Source organism: Limanda limanda, chromosome 13 (genome assembly GCF_963576545.1).
Source record: "Limanda limanda chromosome 13, fLimLim1.1, whole genome shotgun sequence".
Taxonomy (NCBI): domain Eukaryota; kingdom Metazoa; phylum Chordata; class Actinopteri; order Pleuronectiformes; family Pleuronectidae; genus Limanda; species Limanda limanda.
Genome location: NC_083648.1, coordinates 16,862,715 through 16,882,580, shown reverse-complemented (window position 1 = coordinate 16,882,580; position 19,866 = coordinate 16,862,715). Strand labels below are relative to the sequence as shown.

General features: G+C 43.3%; 2 protein-coding genes across 3 annotated transcripts; both read right to left on the bottom strand.

Annotated features, from left to right (window-relative positions):
- Positions 1 to 568: 568 nt before the first annotated feature.
- Positions 569 to 8,015, bottom strand: cnn2 (calponin 2). 2 transcript variants are annotated; one of them, XM_061084421.1, is made up of 7 exons: positions 7,827 to 8,013; positions 4,698 to 4,819; positions 4,516 to 4,582; positions 3,939 to 4,076; positions 3,723 to 3,839; positions 2,282 to 2,428; positions 569 to 1,966 (listed from the first exon to the last, which is right to left on the bottom strand). In XM_061084421.1, exons 1-7 carry the CDS (start codon positions 7,881 to 7,883, stop codon positions 1,661 to 1,663), a joined length of 954 nt encoding a protein of 317 aa, XP_060940404.1. In that variant the 5' UTR covers positions 7,884 to 8,013; the 3' UTR covers positions 569 to 1,660. The 2 variants fall into 2 exon arrangements, with proteins under 2 accessions (XP_060940404.1, XP_060940402.1); XM_061084419.1 differs by having other exon boundaries at positions 3,723 to 4,076; positions 7,827 to 8,015.
- A 4,414-nt stretch (positions 8,016 to 12,429) lies between these two features.
- Positions 12,430 to 17,534, bottom strand: crsp7 (cofactor required for Sp1 transcriptional activation, subunit 7). Its single transcript, XM_061084075.1, has 3 exons — positions 17,226 to 17,534; positions 16,175 to 16,249; positions 12,430 to 16,082 (listed from the first exon to the last, which is right to left on the bottom strand). Exons 1-3 carry the CDS (start codon positions 17,295 to 17,297, stop codon positions 14,373 to 14,375), a joined length of 1,857 nt encoding a protein of 618 aa, XP_060940058.1. The 5' UTR covers positions 17,298 to 17,534; the 3' UTR covers positions 12,430 to 14,372.
- Positions 17,535 to 19,866: the final 2,332 nt, after the last annotated feature.

Below are 19,866 nucleotides of genomic sequence, written 5' to 3'. Positions count from 1 at the left end.
GTCAAAATGGAAGACAATAATATACAGATGTGTGCAAAAATAATTGTATTGACTTTTCCCTCTTATTCAGCTCACAACCCATTCGATTTAAACACACAGGAAATTTGACTTCTGCGTTTAAACCATCCATAAGTGCTGAAAACACACACACACACACACACTTCTGTTTCTATAACCTCTGGGTCACAGTAGCTTATGTCAAACATAATTCATCAGTCACAGGGGCCACTTTTCTGGAGAATCACCTTAAGGTAATTTGCTGACCTCGCTGACAGACAGCAATGAAAACATAACCTTTGTGCATGTAACTACCTGCATCGCTAGATACCAAATATGTTTCATGTAAAAGAACACTTTAAAACTATAACATGTCTGTTTCATGATTCCCACCTGCAGTACTATTTTCACAGTGCAGCCTCAGAACTGCCCACAGCAAGTTTCATTACCCGTCCTGTCTTTTTAGGATTCATCATGAAACTTTATTTTCTTCTATAATGAACTCAATCACTATAGACACAGAATTTCATCAGTCCTTACTATTTTCTTTATAAATCAAACTGACACCAGATAATGAATACACACATTTTATTACACTGTATTCACATATTCAACATTGTTCTCAATTCAAACATGGTGTTTTTCCACGGGCATAAAAGTAATTCCAGAGGAAAAAGCAAAGTCCAATACAAAATGTTACTCGGAGTCAAGGTCGACCCCCAAAATAAATCCCCCCCATTTAAATCACAAATAACAATCAAATATAAATCATGATTGGTTTGCATATCAACCAATAGTCAAAAATGATTTTAAACACTCTTGCTTGGAATGTTCAAAACTTCACTGGAGTATTATTTGATCTACTCCCCCACTGCATCGACTCCATCCAAAAGAAACAAGCTCAGCTCCAGTCCCACTGGTTATGCAAACAGAGGAAATATTTCCTCCATTAAAGAAATAAACATTGAAATCAGTGAGAGAAGGAGACACATTATAAGATGATAAAACTGGTTTGTTAAAAATATTTTGGTCCCTTGTCCGTCTGGACAACCATAACTGTTTACTACTGTCAATGATCAATACTGAAGGGATGAAGATACTGAAGAAGTAGCTCATACATATTAATGGTCATTTTCATTATTACACAAATAAGCTGATGTTTACAGATGTAACAGTTCTTAAAAATAAGCACATACATGGTGGTTTGATCGAATATCAGTTTTAAGAAGAAAAAGAAATATCAATAATATTTCACTTTTAGTTTCATATTGCCCTTAACAAAACCCCCACGAGATCTCCCTTGATGCAACTAATGAGTCGACAAATACCATAGCAACAAAGGGAAGGTGGGGCTATCGCATATTAAAAAATCCCTGGGATAGAAAACTAGCTTGGCCAAGAAGATTGGCTTCTGTGGTCACTTTAAATAAAATAAAACATTTTAAAAACAAACCCCACAGAAATACAGTTCATCATGATATGTGTGACGCTGGTCTTCCAAAATGCTAAGAAGACCATTTCATTCAATACTCAAAGGATACGACCCAAAAGAGGTGCAGCATCCTTTTGATATAAAAAATGAACCACCTTCCTCGAGGTCCTGTTGCACAACTCGCCTCCTTTATACAATCGCACTTTCCCTTCCTCGGCTCTCTCCTTCCTCCTAGTAGTCCGTCCCTTCCTCTTGGTACACCTGCTCCTCTTCCTGGTAACCTTGGTAACCCTCGTCTTGGAATTCCGGGACGAAGGGCTGGGCGACCGCTGCCCCGTTTTGATCACTGGCAACCTCTCCGGGTTTAGGACAGTACTTTACGTCACAGATCTGCCGGCCCAGTCCGAAGTTCTGTCCGCTCTGGTTGGCTCCCTGGCTGTAGCCCATCTGTAGGGACATGGTGCTGTTGTCACACTTGTCGGTGCCCATCTTGTGGTCGTAAATGGCACGCCTCGTTCCTGGAGCTGTCATCCCGGCCTGTAAAGACACAAAAAGAAAGTTAGCAACTTTTTTTCTTCCCCGTTCAGTTTTATGGAGTCATAAGTCACTTTTATCTTTCCTGTATAAGCTTTAGAACATACTCAACAAAGATATCACTGAGCTCAGTTTTGAAGTAGATAACACAGGAGCTTACGGCTTTGTCTACAAGACCAAACAAGATACAAGTTTATAGCAGTGAGGACAATAACAGTGATTCCCTGGGGCTTGTTTCCACTCAGTCCAATAACACTGACTTTATGAGGTGGGATGGGGGGGGGGGGGATGGGGGGGGGGGGGGGGATGTTGCAGTACCTGGCTTGCTCCCTTGTTGGTGCCCATTTGCAGACTGATGGTTGTGTTGTCCATGGGCGGCTGGATTTGAACTTTTGGGTCGTATAAGTGCCTCCTGGTGCCATATGCATTCATACCTGCCTGACTGGCACACTTGTTGGTCCCCATCTAAAAAAAGCATTGCATTAAATTTCAAGAATTAAGGAACATAACCAGTGTCTACAGCTATAAAAAATAACTTAGCTATTACATTTTAATTCCTATTGAAATGACAGTCAAGACCAAACGAAAACAAAAGCGAAAATATACATGTGACCACATTCTGTAAAGCCCCTTTTCCACTGGTTAAAAAAACTGAAACATCCGACTTGTCGTTAATAGGAATAGATACAAACTTGATTCATTTTTGAGTCAAATAAACTGCATTTGATCGGCACCAATCAGCAGCAATGGAAACATGATGCCAGGGTTCTTTAGTTTCGATTCCTAGACACTGCACCTTTTTTTTATCGTGACATTAATGCATGCATTGAACTTCTGGGCGATGGTGTTGAAGTAGACATGAATGCTTGTGTACTTTCTGTAAATTCTAAGAAAACCTGCATATACCCGCTCCAACCAACATGAGCACTTTCATTCTAAAGGCACGTATCGTAAAACTCGTAAAAAGCCACTATCATAAATTTCTAGCTAGCAGGCTAGTTAGAAAGACATTAGTTAACCGCATTAACTGAACCACAAGCAGACTGAGGAATGATGCAGCAGCAGGTATCAGAACTAACATCTTCTCGCCTGTGGCAGAGAAGATAAGACTATTTTTATTTGTAACACATTACATTAACATTATAATATCAAAAGGCCCGGTGTCACTCTGGCTGCTCTTGCACAAAACTGTGATAAAATATTGCATAACATCACTTGAATTTAGACAAGCAGATGCTTTTGAAGTTACAGTCACTGATCCTCGCCTTCTAAACAGTGACTCGTCTTGTTTCCTTCTCCTGACTGTAGTAAGCCCTCATATCTACCTGACACTGACAGAAACAATAACAAAACAGAGCCACTCAAGAGGCTCTGAGAACAATGAGCAGCTCTCACATAGAAGAATGTTCTGCCTGACATGGGACCATGACAAACTCTGGTTTCACAATAGTTTCGACACATGCAGAGGTGAGCGCAGCCTTCCAACATACTGAGAGCCTCACCTCCTGTCATGCTCCGGCAGAGAAAGCAAAGGACTCCGTGGAACGCTATTTCTCGCAATCTAAGTTTTACTTTTAAGTTTGTTCCGTCTCACTGGATAATTTTCTCTTCTGCAGCCTTGAATATCACCGTCAAACAAAAATCAGCCTCAGTCACGTGATACCAGAGATTAACGGTCCACATCGTTCAGTTTCTGCTGGTTTGATTAGAGATTCAGATCTAAACCTGTTCATGAACAAGCCTCCGAACAAAGTTATACCTGCAGGCCAATGACGCACTGTCCAGCCTTCATCTTCGCCTCATCAAACATCCTCTCCTGCTTGTCTGCGTACTTCACCCCGATGTCCGCCCGTGAGGTGCAGCCCTTGGTTTTGGCCTTGAAGAGAAAAAAGTGGAGCCAGTTGTCAATGTGGACTTTAAAAAACCACACACACACACCTATAGGCCCTCCCAGTGCATTCTTATTAAGACTCACCATGCCGGCCAGTGCGAGCAGCGTCGTCTGCACCTGCGTCATGTTGCCGCACTCAAACAGGTCGTTGGCCTCGAAGAGGTCATGAGGCTTCAGGTTGTACACAGTGATGGCTTTGACGAAGTTCGTCAGATTCTCCATCTTAAGAAAAACACAAAAAACGCACACATTTTAAGATGATAAGCAATAATAATTTAAAAAGGATTGGCAACGACAGACGTGGGATTTTGTGTTGTTGTTTGTGAACCATCTTTTGTGTCCTCAGATATAGGTGTGTGTCTGCAGTGACTGTTACACTGCAGCGAAAAAACCAGTTCCAATAAAACACTGCTTCCATACAAGTGTAACTATTAGACAGCGTGAGTCAGCGTGCCGACATGCTAACTGGTAGTAAAAACATATAAAACACAATACAACAGCACAGGGAGCAATTTGTTAATGACGTATAACTGTGTCTAAAATCCCTGGTGTGGGAACCGGTAGTACCAAAGAGCACCAACTGATGTCAGCTAGGAAACAATAAGCATGATTTAAACACACCTTCATCTGGTTAGAGAGCATTGATCCTCATCTGACTCACCTGAGGCCAGTTCAGCGCTGAGTAGTTGATCTTTTTCACTGAGCCCGGTTGGAGTTTGTTGATAAGTCTGAGACAGAAAAGAGGAAAATATTGAAGTTCTCTAAACGACTGTAAATATTAAACCAACAGATTAAAGTGCTTGTGTTAAAGCGTAACCAACTAAATCTGTGATCTCTGCTTACTTGCACAGAATGATTCCGTCCTTCAGGCCTTTCTGGAAGTCGGGGCCGATGGTTTCTCCGCTGACCTCCTCGATCCAGCTCCTCAGTTCCTCTTCCTTCTGAAGGTCATACTTCTGCGCAATCTGGTGGGAAAGAGACACAGTTAATACTTTCATGGTCTTATTTTGTGTTCCTTCCTGACCACAATGACCTCCCACTCGCACAAATTACATAAAGACGCGGATAACAAAGCTGCATCTACAACAATGTTAGAAGAGGGGGTTATTATATATCACATATCATTAACTCTGGTCCTCCGAAGTGTGTTATGACTGCAAGAAATCCTGTTTCACGGTCACCTCAGAGTTTCAGTACAGTGTGCTATGTCTACACAGTGGCTTGTCTCTTATTCAGCCCTCATAAATAAAAGGGGACACTGACATGACCCGACACACACGCACGAAAACAAGGATATCCTGTTTGGTAAACTGCAGAATTCTGCACAGGAAGGCCATTGCTGAAAAAGGCGAGGGAGGGTGAGTTTAACAGGGCTGAACAAGGCACAAAGATTGGCTCTGTAGCGGAGGTGTCACTGTGATTTATAACCCTGTTGCGATTGAATGACATAGGTGTAAGAAAGTGACAGACACACACACCGCTGGCTCTGAAAGACGCCATTTAGGAGGATAATTGTGATCAAATAAACAGCAGCTCGGTCTGGAAAGCAGAAATGAGAAGAAAAGAAAAAAAAAAGTTGATAAGATATACATTTCGTCTCCTTCTGTTTAGGATCAGGTGTCGAAATGTGCAACTAGCTCACAATCTCCCTATGTTCCCTCGAGGGAGAGAGAGAGAGAGAGAGAGAGGCTGCACCGCAGAGCTTGACCCACAGACGTCGGCCGCCGTCGACTCACAGCTGGTTGTAGTCTGAAGGAATTTCAGTCTTCTAATTACATTTCCTTCATTCGGTTCTCCCCTTATTAAAAAACAATATTGGCCTATTTTAATTGCCCTGCGTCGAAGTCTACAGAAGTAATTCACAGAGACAAGCTGAACACCAGGAATTTGTTCCGCGGTGCTCGGATAAAAAGAGAGGAACGGAGCAGCTAGGAAGGGGGCGGGGGGGGGGGCGGGAGAGGAGTGCGTGTGTGTTGCGCCGTTGAATGACCACAAGACGGTGGGGGGACACTTAGAAAAAAGGATGTATACTGCAGCGGTTTAACTTTAAGCTCAGTGTCTTCACTGGTGTGAAATACCACAGGTAGACTTTCTGCATGTGTTAGTGTTAAGTAGAAAAAAAAAAGAAGTAGTTGGGGAGGAGGGGTTTGAGGAGAAGTGCAAATACCGAGCATTTCACGGAGGGGGGCTACGTCACCAGTGGCCGGAAATACCAGTCAATCTCTTCAAACCCCCCCCCCCCAGCCAGCCTCTACATTCAAGGTAACACACAGGAAATCTACACCTTATTCTTTACGGCCGGCACATGTTGTTCTGTGGAGTCTTTTGGGGGAAAGTGGTGGTGGGGGTGGTGGGGGGGTGACCTTTCTCTCCCATACAAGGGCACAGCTCAGGAATGCAGAAGGAAAAATAAAAAGCACAATAATAAATCAGCTGACGGTGCGAGTTAAAGAATGTATTTCCGAGATGCAACTGGAGAACCAAGTTTGAAATGTGTCCGTCTGGTCCCAAATGATATCAAGATAGAAAGTTTCATAAGTCAATAATGCTTAATCAGAATTAGTGCGATAGTATTGATTTTTAAAGTTTAGAAAGTGATTTTCGCTCCTGGGTGAAGGTGGTTTACATTTTCTACGACACATTTAAGACAAAAATAAGACCCTCATCTTCTTCTTGGGTCATTTGAACACTTAATACTTAATATTAATATAAATACTTAAGTTATGTCATTTCCTAGCATTTTGCATCATCTGGTTTCATTGCACAGCACTTCGGTGAACTCTGCTCGTTTTTAAATGTGCTTTATAGATAAAGTTGGCTTGACAAACGTTTTTACAAAGATACAGTTGATTAATAATCTGTTACACCTTCCCACCTAGCAACGTTATACTGTAATTGATGACAATTACCCTGCCATAATGACTGATATGGTTTAATGGCCCCGGCCTGGTTCGGGACAACCAGTTCATTATTGAAATGGAAGTCTGAAGGTTACAGAGCCTGGCAGTCAGCGGTAGTAATCTCCAGCATCAGGCCTGGTATTTTAAGTGGATCCGGGTGTGCAGGGATCTGTGCAGACAGGTCAAAACAAACAAGGTGACACACACACACACACACACACACACACACACACACACACACACACACACACACACACACACACACACACACACACACACACACACACACACACACACACACACACACACACACACACACACACACACACACACACACACACACACACACACACACACACACACACACACACACACACACACACACACACACACACACACACCTGCACAACCAGGTTCCCTGTGGACAATGGTCTGGTTTGTGTGCATTGAAGTCTGGGGAGAAGAACCTGGGATCAGAGGGAAGGAAGGAAACTATTCCTGGACTTTGCAGAGATGCTAAAGAACCCGAGGAGATAATAAATGGTTATAATGGAGAGGAGGCGCTTGTGTGCGAATCGAATTATCTTCCATTATCTGCTAATGCGGGTCACAACGTGCAGCTGGGCAAAAAGTGCTGGAAACAAACAAGGAGAAAACACACACACGCACACACAAACACACACGCACTCTGAGACAAGAAGAAAAGGGACAACGCCCATGCTCCTGTTTTTTTTTTTACTTCTTTTTTGTTAAGTTGCCCTCTGGAGAATTTAAAACCCGGCTCGTCCAGGTGTGAAACTAAAGTTAAATCCAAAGTGGACCTTTACTTTGCCAACTGGTCATAAAAAGTTACGTGGAGTTTATAAAAGTTGGTGAAAGTAATGAAAAACGCTTTATTTCTCCGTGTTGACATCTCTGTCCTCTCTGTACCTTTCAACCTGTGAGCTCACATCAAAATGGAGGCCAGGTGACTGCGACACAGGCAACACGGGAAAAGCACGATGAGCAGAAGAGGAAGAAGTTGTTTTTAAGTTAATTTACGATCAATCAGAACTCAAACAAACACACGCACCTTGTTTTTGACTTCCGCAGACAGCCCGTAGGCAGGCCCCTTGGTGAAGGTGGTCATGGTCGGGTTGAGAGAGAGAGAGAGAGGGTTTGTTCCTGCGGAGCTGGCGATGAGAGTTGAGGATCAAATCTGTTCCAAACTCTCCTGGACTTTCTCTTCCAACGAAACGTCGGTGAGAACTAAATACTTCCTCTCTCTGTCACTGCCGCCAATTACAGCGCTCCCACGGTTTCTGTCGAAGAGCAGGACCCGACGAGGCAAGATGGTTCACTGCTGAGAGTTCACCTCCACCACCTCTTATAGGAGAGGCACGTCCACAGCCCTCATTCATATTCAACACAACACGTCAATGGGGTGATGAGTTGTGATTTTTTTTTTTTTTAATGTCAGGGTTGTGGGAATGAGAAGTATAGAAATCCCAAAAAGTTTGTTTTTACTTTGTTTTCATAGAATAGGGGGTATAGCTTCCAGGGACGGGTCATCTATAAAGAGGGATATCTAACATGTCATTTTAAAGTCAACACTCATTTTTACAGTCCTTATAGCTAAGGCCAGGTTCCTAGCACTTTTTTCTTACTTCTTGCTGAAAAGGAGTCCCATTTAAATCCACTAAATGCAGGTTTTTGGGGATCGACACCAACCTTCTTAATATGTTTCTCATCAACATTCAGACATGAAAATCACCTAATCGTGCCAGAAAAATCTGGATCCCCACCTAAATGTTTACAACAAGTTCTTCACTGATCCATACTGAATCCTACCATTAATATTTGTGGTAATCCGTCCAGTAGTTTTTGTATAATTATGTTTACAAATAAACCAAGCCGGCAGGAGTCAAAAGGAAATGTATTTACCCCTGAACTGTTATGAGTTTATTATGATTCTTTAGTCAAATGTGTCCAGTCTGAATCTTAAAAATAGCCCCAGAAACAGAGAGTAGTGAACAGGGCATTTGGAAGCACGCATGGAACGGGAAGTGAAAATCATGCTGAACCAGCATGATTTTCAGCATATGTTCTTCTCATATGGGCTTAGTATAGTATATATAGCATATATGGTGTTTGTTACCCCAAATATATAAAATTGGGTAAAAAACACACTGCGTTGAGCCTGACTTCACACGGACCTGTACAGCAACAAGATATGACAATATATAGTCTCTATTGAGGACTCTATACGACTAATGTGCTAATATTGCTAACTGTACCTGCTAATGAAGTCATATTGTATCCTCACATTTCCATTTATATGTCCCTCTCTTTTATATATATTCCATTTATTTGTATATTCCTCTGCATGTTACAGTATTTGCACCAGATTGGATTTATATATAATTTGATTTGATTAGTGACTATAGAATCTAATCTACCTATTCCTCCACGATATAAAAGAACACCTTGAATTCCGGCGACGGCGGAAGTGCGCGTGCCTGCCTCCTCTCGCTCCTCCTGCCGACTCTCTGCTCGCGCTCTTCGTTAATCGATCCTAGGCTCCGCCCCTCTCCTGCGCTTCCTCAGGGCTCGATTGATATCAAAAAGTCCTTATATGGGTGGAAACTTCCCAGATTCCTGAAAAGTGGGAGTGACTGGCGGGTCCCACCCTGCATACCAGACGTGCAGTGGACGAGACGGCCCGTCGCACTCCTTTGACTCAGTCGGTTTAGAGGAGAGAGAAAAAAAGTTTGGGGGAATTTAGAGTGAAGCACAATGAGCTGCTGAGGTGACGTAATGTGGCTGCTGTGCGGGTTTTAGATAACACACACACACACACACACGCTCTGCCAGGATTTGTCAAACTCATTCTAGACTGATGTCTCCTGGTCCAACTGTTGAATATGAGAGGACAGTTCGGAGGACAGATGTGATCCGTATCACAATGAGTTAGAAAAGGACATTTTCTTATTAAGTTAATCATCTCCATTTATTTTCTTATTAAGTTAATCATCTCCATTTATTTGAACAACAGAACTGGTCTGTACCATGCTGCTGCTTCATCAGTTTCAAACAAAAGACAAGTTGTTAAATTTTCTTTTTAAAAAACTGAAATGTATCCTCACATATGCAGAAAGGAAGAATATCTTTTTGTCTTGGATAAGCGACAAACCCCCCACTAAATCGAACTGGCACAAGATAATTATGGAATGTTTTCCCCTTGAGTACCTGACCCGTCTGCTTCACTCTTCAGAGGGACAGTTTATGAACATTTGGACTCCTTATCTTCACTTTTCCAGCTCTACAGTGGCTTCAGTGCTCTCGGATGTTGTTCTCGGCTAGGCTTAGGCTCTTTATTCTTTACCTTGTTGTCATTGCACTGATTGGGTGAATGTGAGTTGTAAGTATGTATAGACTGTGTAGACCAATGCTGTACTGAGTGTTGTTTTATTGTTGTTATGTCAATATATAAAAAGCTCAATAAACATATTTGTAAAAAAAAAAAACTGAAATGTGAGGGACCCTGAACCAGGAGGTTTAACTGTTGAAAGTACAAGAATAAAAATGTCAACAGTCCTGACATGAGCATCTGGACAAATCATTGAAATCTTTTATTCTATTTGTCTATTTTCTCATCCTCAAACATCTTGTCAGCATAAAGCAATCCTTCCTTTGACACACACCCGGCTGATTTTCCAGAGAAGCTGTGTCATCTATTTAAGGGCATTGGTGCTGTCGGTTCAGTGGAAGCCAGTGAGCTTCTTGGATTATCAGGAAAACTGGACAAACGTGCAAATCAGACGTGTGTCCCAGCTGCTCCGTCCCCACTGAGCGTTCTCCTGGTTCGTTCAGCAGCTACTCTTGGATTCCTGCAGGAAACTCAGTCGGGTGTCATTTCTAGGCACAGCATGATTGAGGTTATGTAACGAGGTTTAGAGTGGGATGTCAAACACAGCGTGGAGGGATTGTCCTCCAGCAAATCATCCTCTGCAAAGATGAGAGCATTTTGTGAGGACTTTTGTTTTCACTCGTGTTTCAGCCATTGTTCATTTGAACTAGAGCAAAAATCAATCACAACAAATTAGTCAAAAAAAAATGAATGGCAGTAGTGTCCAACTATCACTAAGGCCCAACAGTCCCATTATGAAACCACGTTTAAAGATGAGTCTCCTAAAACATGTGAGTTTTTTAGATTCCATCTAGATTCATGAAGTATATAAAAGCCCTGGGTTCTTCCTTTGGTTCGGACCTATCCCTCCACAAAGAGAAACTTGCTTTGTCAGCCGAGCTGTTCAGCATCTTTCAAGGAAAAATAACTTATTATTTGCCCTGTTTCACTTTTTAAATGTAAAAAGTTTGGATGCCTTTAATTTGAAAACTTTATTTTTTTGACTGATTGTTTAAACTATTGGGTTTCACTATAATACTGGGCGGTCTGGACTTCAAAAAAGTGCCTTGGGATAATGTATGTTGCTATTTGGTAAAACACAAATAAAATGGTATTGAAATGAATGGTGTGGGCTTTGTATTGAGGGTTTGAATAAAAACGTTCAGAATCAAACTGAGGGAGAATGTATTTGCTTATATTTGAATTATCGCCCTGCCATTGTGTGTCTCTACCAACCAATGCAGCTCCATCCTCTACAGGTGCTCCTGACCTATTGCTTTCACGATGATATGAGGTTAATGTGACCTTTGACAACTCGTCAAAATTTGAGACGTTTTTGTGAGAGTTTCGTGAGGCCATCGTGACTTTGATCTTTGAATACCCAAATCCGATCATTTCATCCTTGAGTCCAAAAGTCATCGGATGCACCCAAAATGAAATGATCACTATACTTACTGCTCTTATATCAGGAGACATCAATGAAATGTTTCAACCTGACGTAGCGTCTGGCTGAGTTTCCACCCCCCATGACACACGCTTGCCTATCAATCATTCCCCAGACATGCTGAGATGTCAAATCGTGGGCACGGTAACAGTGACGTGAGTCCAAGTGTCTCATCTCAGTATCTGACGGTGTTTGGTCATGAAAACAGCTGCATTTCTTAACTTGAACAGACTAGTTATTACATCATACAGGTGTGCAGTGGCAGGCTGATTCAGTGAGAGAACACAGACCCTGAGGGTCCCCATTACTCATCCCACTGCAATAAAATGAGACAAACTCAGTGTCACGGCAGGAAGTGATGTCACTAACGATAGTCCTGAGTCTAACAAACTGTAAGACATGTCGAGACTCGTAAAATCTCTCATATACAAAAATGTCACTTGTTGACACACAGGAGTCTGTACTGAGGAGGCAACATTTCCAAACTTCCACCAATGGAGGATCTGAATCTTTGTTATGATTGTTTTATTTATAAATAAATCATTACATAATCTAAGTGGCCTGAAAAGTCTGATCCAGTAATTGCAGTGAGTTAAAATTACTCATATCTTACCACTGTTACATCACATCCTGATGCAGACCGAGGCAACTAATGGATGACGTGCGCCCCCCCATGGACGAACTGTGTAGTATCACAAATTAAAGCAACATTTTTGAGAGATAGATAAGAACATAAATCAGAAGTGTACAGAGCTCAGAATTTAGTTTAGTTTCAGGAACATGCAGCGTTGATGTGAATTGTCGAGCACGATCCCACTTTAAAAGAGCCACCAGTCAGTCGACTGAGCTTCAGATTTAGATCATTTTATTTTTTCAAACAATTGAGAGATGTTAAACACTGAACAAATAAAGATGCCCCCAGTCAAAACTCCAGAAAACAGATTCTCATCAACCAGTTGTAGCACTTTTCCTTTATTGCCAGCTGTGTTGTTGTGCAGTTTTCTCATTGTCTGCAGCTTCACCCTTGCTTCGACCAATGTGTACAAAAAGTCAACAGAAACGGTGCATATACCAGCGTCATATTGATCATTGGGATTCGAGTCCTCGCATGTAAACCCGGGCCTCGCGGACAGGCGCGTTTAATGTGGAGGCAAATCCAGATTAACCATTTACCAAGGCACATTGGTAGGGATGAGTGACTGAAAGAATGAACAGAGAGGCCGCACAAAAATCCAATCGTAATTCAAATCATGTGAGGAATAATGTGGTAGTGACGGATGAGTATAAAGGGAAATCAAAATTAATTATTAGTCGTCACGTGGAAAATGTCAAGAATATCTAATGCACACAGCTTTCTCTCTCCCATTTGGTTTGCTGTATTTAAATGCGGAAGCCAAGAAATGAAAAATTATACCTCAGACAACGTCCTAGATGTTTCCTAAACTCCTGAGAGCAGCTGGCAGAAGTTTAAACGCGTCTGAATAACTATAAGCACATAACTGTAACTTGAGGGTGCGTAGGTCACAGGTCACACTTCAATCAAGTCGGCAATGAACATGACCAACAAGTTGTCAACGTATGTACAAGTGCGCAAGAGGTCTCGATCCTGTACATTCAGAAAGGCTGTTTAACTTAGAAAAATATCATGAGAATTTCAGAAGGCAAACAAAAATCTAAAGGAATGGAAACAAGGCGAGTTCCAGCATCGAGTACATCGAATACAAAGTTTTGATCAGCCTCATCTGATTTGACATTCAGAAACACTTGGGAGAGAATTTGTGTGTTGGTAAAGTTTTCACTGCGGTAAAGTTACATATTTTTATGCTCTTATGGAAGCCGAATTGTTTTTCAGAATAAATTTCTTCTTGAGAGATTTCCTGGAGATATAAGAGCTGTGTGATGAGACAGGAGGAAGTGGGTGAAGGGTGGATTATGGAATGTTAATAACCAAATCGGCCAATCTCAACAGAAAAACCAATGCAACAAAACATGTGTAGGCCCCCTTTTACATTGAAGATTAGGCTGACAACAATCTGATGGAAGCAGGGGAAGAGAAAAAAAAAGAGAAATCTATAGGTTTTTCAACATCTGCTTTGATGAACTGGTCAAAAATAAATAGATGTATACATGAAATTTATAATTTACTCTTTACATCTCACATAAAGCTTCTTGTTCCAAATATGCTCCAGTATGTCATAGTCCGGACACGTTCAGCTCTACCTGTGCTAGATGAACTCTATCAACAACCTGTTCCGGGCGCCAACATGGTGCCCTGGACAGGACAGCTAAACCCCAGCATGCCTTGCCTCAAAGTGAATGCTAGATTGTGATTCCTCATGAGAAACTAGAAGGTAAAAAGGAGAGGGCAGCATCATCCCAGTGAGCCTGAAACATGGGGTACAATTAAGAACATTAAAAATTCACATCATTACAACATTTCTGGCTGTGTGGGATAACGCCGCCCTCCCTTTTTGGCCTCCTGCGTTAGTACCAGCACTCATCAGCTCGGGCCTCCACCATCCTGTGGCTTTCGGTTTGAAAAAGAAAAACAGAAACAGCCCTTGGTATTAGAAACTCAACTATTCTTTTAATCCTTTTCTCTCTTTTTTTTTTTTTCAACCAAAATCTCAATTAGATTATCACAGAAAGATGAAGAGGCGTGGGGGGAGTTTAGCAGACCTGGCTTTTGCCAAACTCACAGTGGACAAACAAAATCACAAAGTAGCTCGTCTCTTTTGGAGAGACAACGAGAGGAGTGGAAAAAGTCATCATCCGTTCCAAACCCCTCAGTCTAAGCAAACATATGGCAGGATGTTCAATCTGCTTACGTCGCCATGAGGGTCCAATGATATGCACTCTGTCCAGTCATACCAGGTGCCCTTGGTATCATAACAGCCATTCACTCCTGGCCAGTGCTGCGTGTGTATCCTGTCCAGGTCCTCGCCCGTCACCTCCCGGCTCACACCTGGTAAAGCTTCTACTGCGATGTCCTTCTGCAAAACGTGCGTCTCCCGCGACTCATTGATCTCCTGTTCTTCCCTTTTCAAATACTCTGCCATGAAAAAGTGTGCACTAGGGGCCTGGACCCCCGAGGAGTTGAGCACATTGCTCTGAAGGTTCAAGTAGGACTGGATGATTTCATTTCTGGACAGCTCCTTCCAGTTGGTCTGATGAAAGGGGTTGGGGCCGGGGCCGGGGGCCAGGGTGGGGGCCAGGACTGGGGCCGGAGCCGGGGCCAGGGGAGCGGGCTGTTGTACAGTGCTTTTAGTTCTTTGCCTAGACTCAGAGAGGTCAGGAGTGGGGGGTTCCTCTGTTTGAGAAGGTTCTTTATGTACCAGAGGTTTAATCTGACCTGTGACAGGGTCAAATGTGAGTCTGCGCTCTTTTAATCGTACAGGTTTAGTCATGTCTTCTATTTTCTGGCCATCTAAATTGACAGAGTAGTCTCTAGACCTGTACTTCCTCCTTTTATGCTCTGAGTTCGGAGCCATTGACGTGTCTGTGTCGTCAGACGCGGCAGTGGCTCCCTCAGATGTCGTTCTGTTGAGTTCGGAGTTCTGTTGGGGGAGGGAGGTTGAAGGGGAGGCTGTCGGGGAGTCCAGTGTTGCAGGTGTGTCTTGTGGTGGGCAATGAGAGGAGACTTCTGACGAACTGGCCCAGTGCATTGAGGACCTATGAGAAGAATGTGGCAGCTTGTCAGCGTAAGAGGCTTGGGCTGGGGAGGACACAGGCTGGGATAAAGACATGGGAGAGTCCCTGGGGGAAGGGCTTGGGACTGGCGTTGCTTTCGGTGCATATACTGAAGAGCGCTTGGGGTCTTGCTTCACGCTCCTTGGACTGGTGGTGAGACCACGGGGACTTTTGGCTTGATAATGGCCCCCTCCTCCTCCGCCCTCATCCAATCTAGCCTGCTGCTGCATTACAGCAACCTTGATCAAAGAGGAAGTGCTCGGTAGTTTGGCCACTCCGGGGGAGCTGGGGCGAGGCTTGACGGCATTTACTGGAATTCTGTTGATTTTCTCATTATCAAGGGGCTCGAGTCGCGACCTCTCAGGAGATGGCACGACCTCCTGGTCGGGCATGGCATCTGGACTGCCTGCAATCCCATTGGTGAGTGGTGGCGGCGGTGACACCGAGTTATCGTACGAAGACAGCTTAGAGATTTTTTCTGGTAAGTGCACTCCACTGTCTCTGTGCTCGGCCCGGCGCTTGCGACTGCTTGGCTTTTCTGCTTTTGGTGAGTACGTGTTGTGAACATCATTTCTGATCTTGACCTCAGCGACACCCTTCCCAGGCACTGAGATGTCGGGGGGCGAGACGTCGGTTCTGCAGGGATGAGAACTGCCATTGGTCGACACGAGGGCACTTGCAGGCACAGCTGAGCCCGGCTCAATCAGCTTTTGCCAGTTTCTCAAGAGTTTCTTTGCACGCTTCGCAAGGTCTTCATCCTTGGTCTTCTTCCTCACGTCATTGATCAGCTTTCCTAGGCGAGTTTCCTGCATAGATAACGTGTGTGAGAGTTGGACAGAATTCAAGCAACCCAATTTGTGTATGAAGTAATATTTTAGGTTAGGGTTAAGTATCTCACCTCAAGTGCTTCTTTGGTGATAGGACATTTTTCCAGACAGGCAATCACCTCCAATACGACAACCATATTGCGTATCTGCAGGAGGGAAATACAAAGATTTGATCATCTCAGCACATTGGGTATAAGCCTTAACTCTTTACTTGGCCGGGTTAATAATGAGGAAATGGTTGATAAATCAAAGGATTTATCTGGGGAAACATTGATGACCTCTGCTCATTAACCAAATAAGTGTAAAGCTAAATCACTATCAGCCAAAAATCGAATGTATTGGATCGTGTCTGCATCATGTGGAATGGGCAGCAGTCAACGTTAGCTTTCAGGTTAGCCAGGGAAACACTAGCTTCTCTGTCTGCTAAGCTGAAAAGTAAAGATGGCAGTATGTCAACTCGAAAAAGCCTTCATCGTTTCCACCGCTGCAGCAGAAGTGCAACATGGGAAGAAAAACTACAACCAACTGAGAAACAAACTTGAATTTAAATCCATGCGAGATCATTGTTCTGTGGACAAAGTCAATCTGCGTGTGAGTGTCGGCACTCGTACCTGCGTTAGCTTCCCCGGCTACCATGAACTAACTTGAGGAGGACTATTTCCTACAATGTAGCTTTAGCCCTTCAAGCTGAGAGTAAGCTAGCTACACAGCATTGTTGCACAGAACAATCTAAAAATAAACAATGGCCAGTTGACAGAGCACGGAGACACATCGCAATGAAGTCAGTATTCCTAAGGGACGTGTATGGTTCACGTGTGTATGATTTTAGACATAAAACCGCCTCGGTGTTGCGGGTAGGCTAGCAGCTAGCATGCTACCTAACCCAGCTAACGGCAGAGCAGCCGTTATGCTAAGTGAACCTCCGAGCTGTCAGCATGAGGGTGGGGGGGGGGGCTCGGCGTCTCTCCCCCCTCCTCACACGGGACACGGAACACACTGTAATGCCCCTGAAGACGGTTGACTGACAGCCGGTGGTCCTCGCTGCCCGGTCGAGGGAGCCGCGGCGCAGGTAAACAAGCTAACGCTGGCTAGCTAGCCCGCTAGCTTCGGTGTCACACTCACATTGCTCTGACTGTCGATGGCCTGCAGCAGCCGGTCCCTCATCTGCTGCGGGGTTGCCGAGACCGTTGTCATTGCCCGTTCGGTGCGATTCGGAGGATGGAGGGAGGAATCCTCCGAAATCAGGAGCAGGCTGACCGGTGGGACTCAAACGCCGCTGCGGGGACACGTCCGGCGGCCGAACAGCATAGTCTGCGGTCGCCTGTGGGGTAGGACGGCTCGGCTGGTCTCACATGGAAGAGGGAAACGCTCGGCGCTGTGTTGGCCGCTAGCTGCTGCCTGCTCGGCGCTGTAGCAACTCACTACCAGCTGCTGGCTCTCTCCACGGCCTCCTGCTGCATGCCGGGAAACCGTGCGTGAGCGTCTGACGTCCGCACGTCGTCAAGTAAACAGCCCCGGCGTTCACCTGCACTCCGGGAAGAGCGGCTCCTCCCTCCGCGGTCTGAGTGGGATCCACCGGGGATGGTGATACTGTCCAGTGTTTTCAGGATTCAAGGATGGATAGATAGATATATGTAGATGTAATGTACTGCCATATATTAATCATATTTAATCTTTAGTTAACTTTAATCTTAACGTGCCCATAACTTATTGTTTCTTACTGTATATATATTGTTGTCATACTGTATATATTGTTATTTTATGTCCAATTGTTGTTTAATGTTTTATGTACAGTGCACCAACCACACCATGGAAATTTCCTGTATGTGCAAATATACTTGGCAAATAAAAGAATTCTGATTCTGATTTTATTCTATATTTTTAGTCCTTATTTCTGTGGGGTTTTTGTCTTATCGTCTATAAGCTAATGCAAAAAAACGTCTCCTGAATCTTGAGTCTCTTGAGTATTGAAAATCAACATTGTTGTTAATTGATTTTTGCTGTAGATTAACTCTGTTATTGATTAATCGACTCATTATTTTAGCTCTGGATTGATCTGCTGTTAAAATGATATTCATACACTTCGGTGGAATAATAATGATTCTAACAGCAACAGTTATGATAATAATAACAGTAACAACATGCTTCACTTGGGAATAATTCAACACAGAACCAAACAAGACAAAACCAATAAGATCTGTGTAAGAAATAAGAAGCAAACTTTAATTTTTATTTCACCCTTCATTAAATCCACATTAGCTGAGGAAGCTCCTTTAAATTAACTCAGACTAATTGTTTGTTTTTCACATAATTGCATCAGCCACCATCTCTCTCTCTCTCTCTCAAACACACTTTTGTTGAGGCAGGCGCTCAGATCAAATGTTTACCATGTATATTTATAAAAATGGATGTATTGGTTCAGTACAAGTTGTAAGTTATTGTGACAGATGAAAGTCGCTCACATTTTATTACAGCATTCAACCAGCAGGTGGAGCCGTGCAGTCTGAAAACCAGGGTGCCTCTGAGAGAGCACAGACAGGGAGGGCTGAGGCAGGATGGTTGGAGCAGAGTGGTGGTAAACAAAAAAATTGAGTCATTTGAGGGCATCAGTGGAGGTGAAGTGAGGTGTGGGAACTTTCATTTTCAAACACTGAGGAAATTAGCCACAGCTATGTTGTTTCCAAGTGGCTAAATATTCTGAGCATGAAATCATAGATCTATATTTGATCATATTGGTTCATTTAAAAGTTATTATTATGATTATTTGTATTGCTATTAAGGCGAAAGTCAGGTTGGCTACATTTCGGGATTCGTAAGTTCTACTGAAACAAATGTGATGAAAACCCTCCGGTCTGAAACTGGCTTCTTGACGCCCACAGTAGCTGAAAACCTCCCCAACAGAATCCTGGCCCTTGTCTAGGGAGAAATAGAGAAATCTTTCCAGCAGGCATCTTGGTTTTTCAGTTTTATTGCACCCACATACAACAAAACATCTACCATCTCATGTCAGTGTGGACAGAGTGGGAGCAGCAGGTCAAACGAAGCCGTGCACCGAGTCTCACTTGTGCCAGCTGAGGAGGCCGGAAATCATAATGCATCTACTGCTGTCGTTACTTTTTGTGGTTGGCTCGAGGACAAAGCAAGGCCGAGAATCTCTGCTTATTCCGATATATTTATTCTCATTTCATTTACAAATAATAATGCAAAGATACAAAGACATAAGCCTTCACACGAGAAAAATACATCAGGTACAGTTCAAACAGAAGCATATTTTCATCTTGAATATAGCTCACATTTACAGCCAACTTGGATTCTTTTGGTCCGATTCGACACTTAAATTAGAAAACACACCGTTTTAAGAACAAGGTTTGAACCAGTCTTTTTTTTTTTTTTTTTTTAAAGGGTTAGCTGAAAAAAGTACCACTTTGCCAAGCTGTGCTGCAGAACGCTAGATTTTGCATATTATATGAAGATAATGTTTCCTGTTGCTGTGAGCGCACTGCAGGAGCACGGTGCACTCCTTCATGGCAGTAAAATGCATGTGCAGAGTGTGGAATATTGTATCACTGTACTCAGAAACAAAATACATTATATAACAATTTAGCTGCCATTGAATGAGGCTTGGACCAGGAGCAGGCCGCCCTCAAAAATCTACACGAAGAAGTATTCGTAGATGTGGTTAATCCACGGACGGACCATGCATAATTGTCCATGTCGTCTTCCTGATTCAGTTTAACATGTTATGTCACAAAATCAATCTACG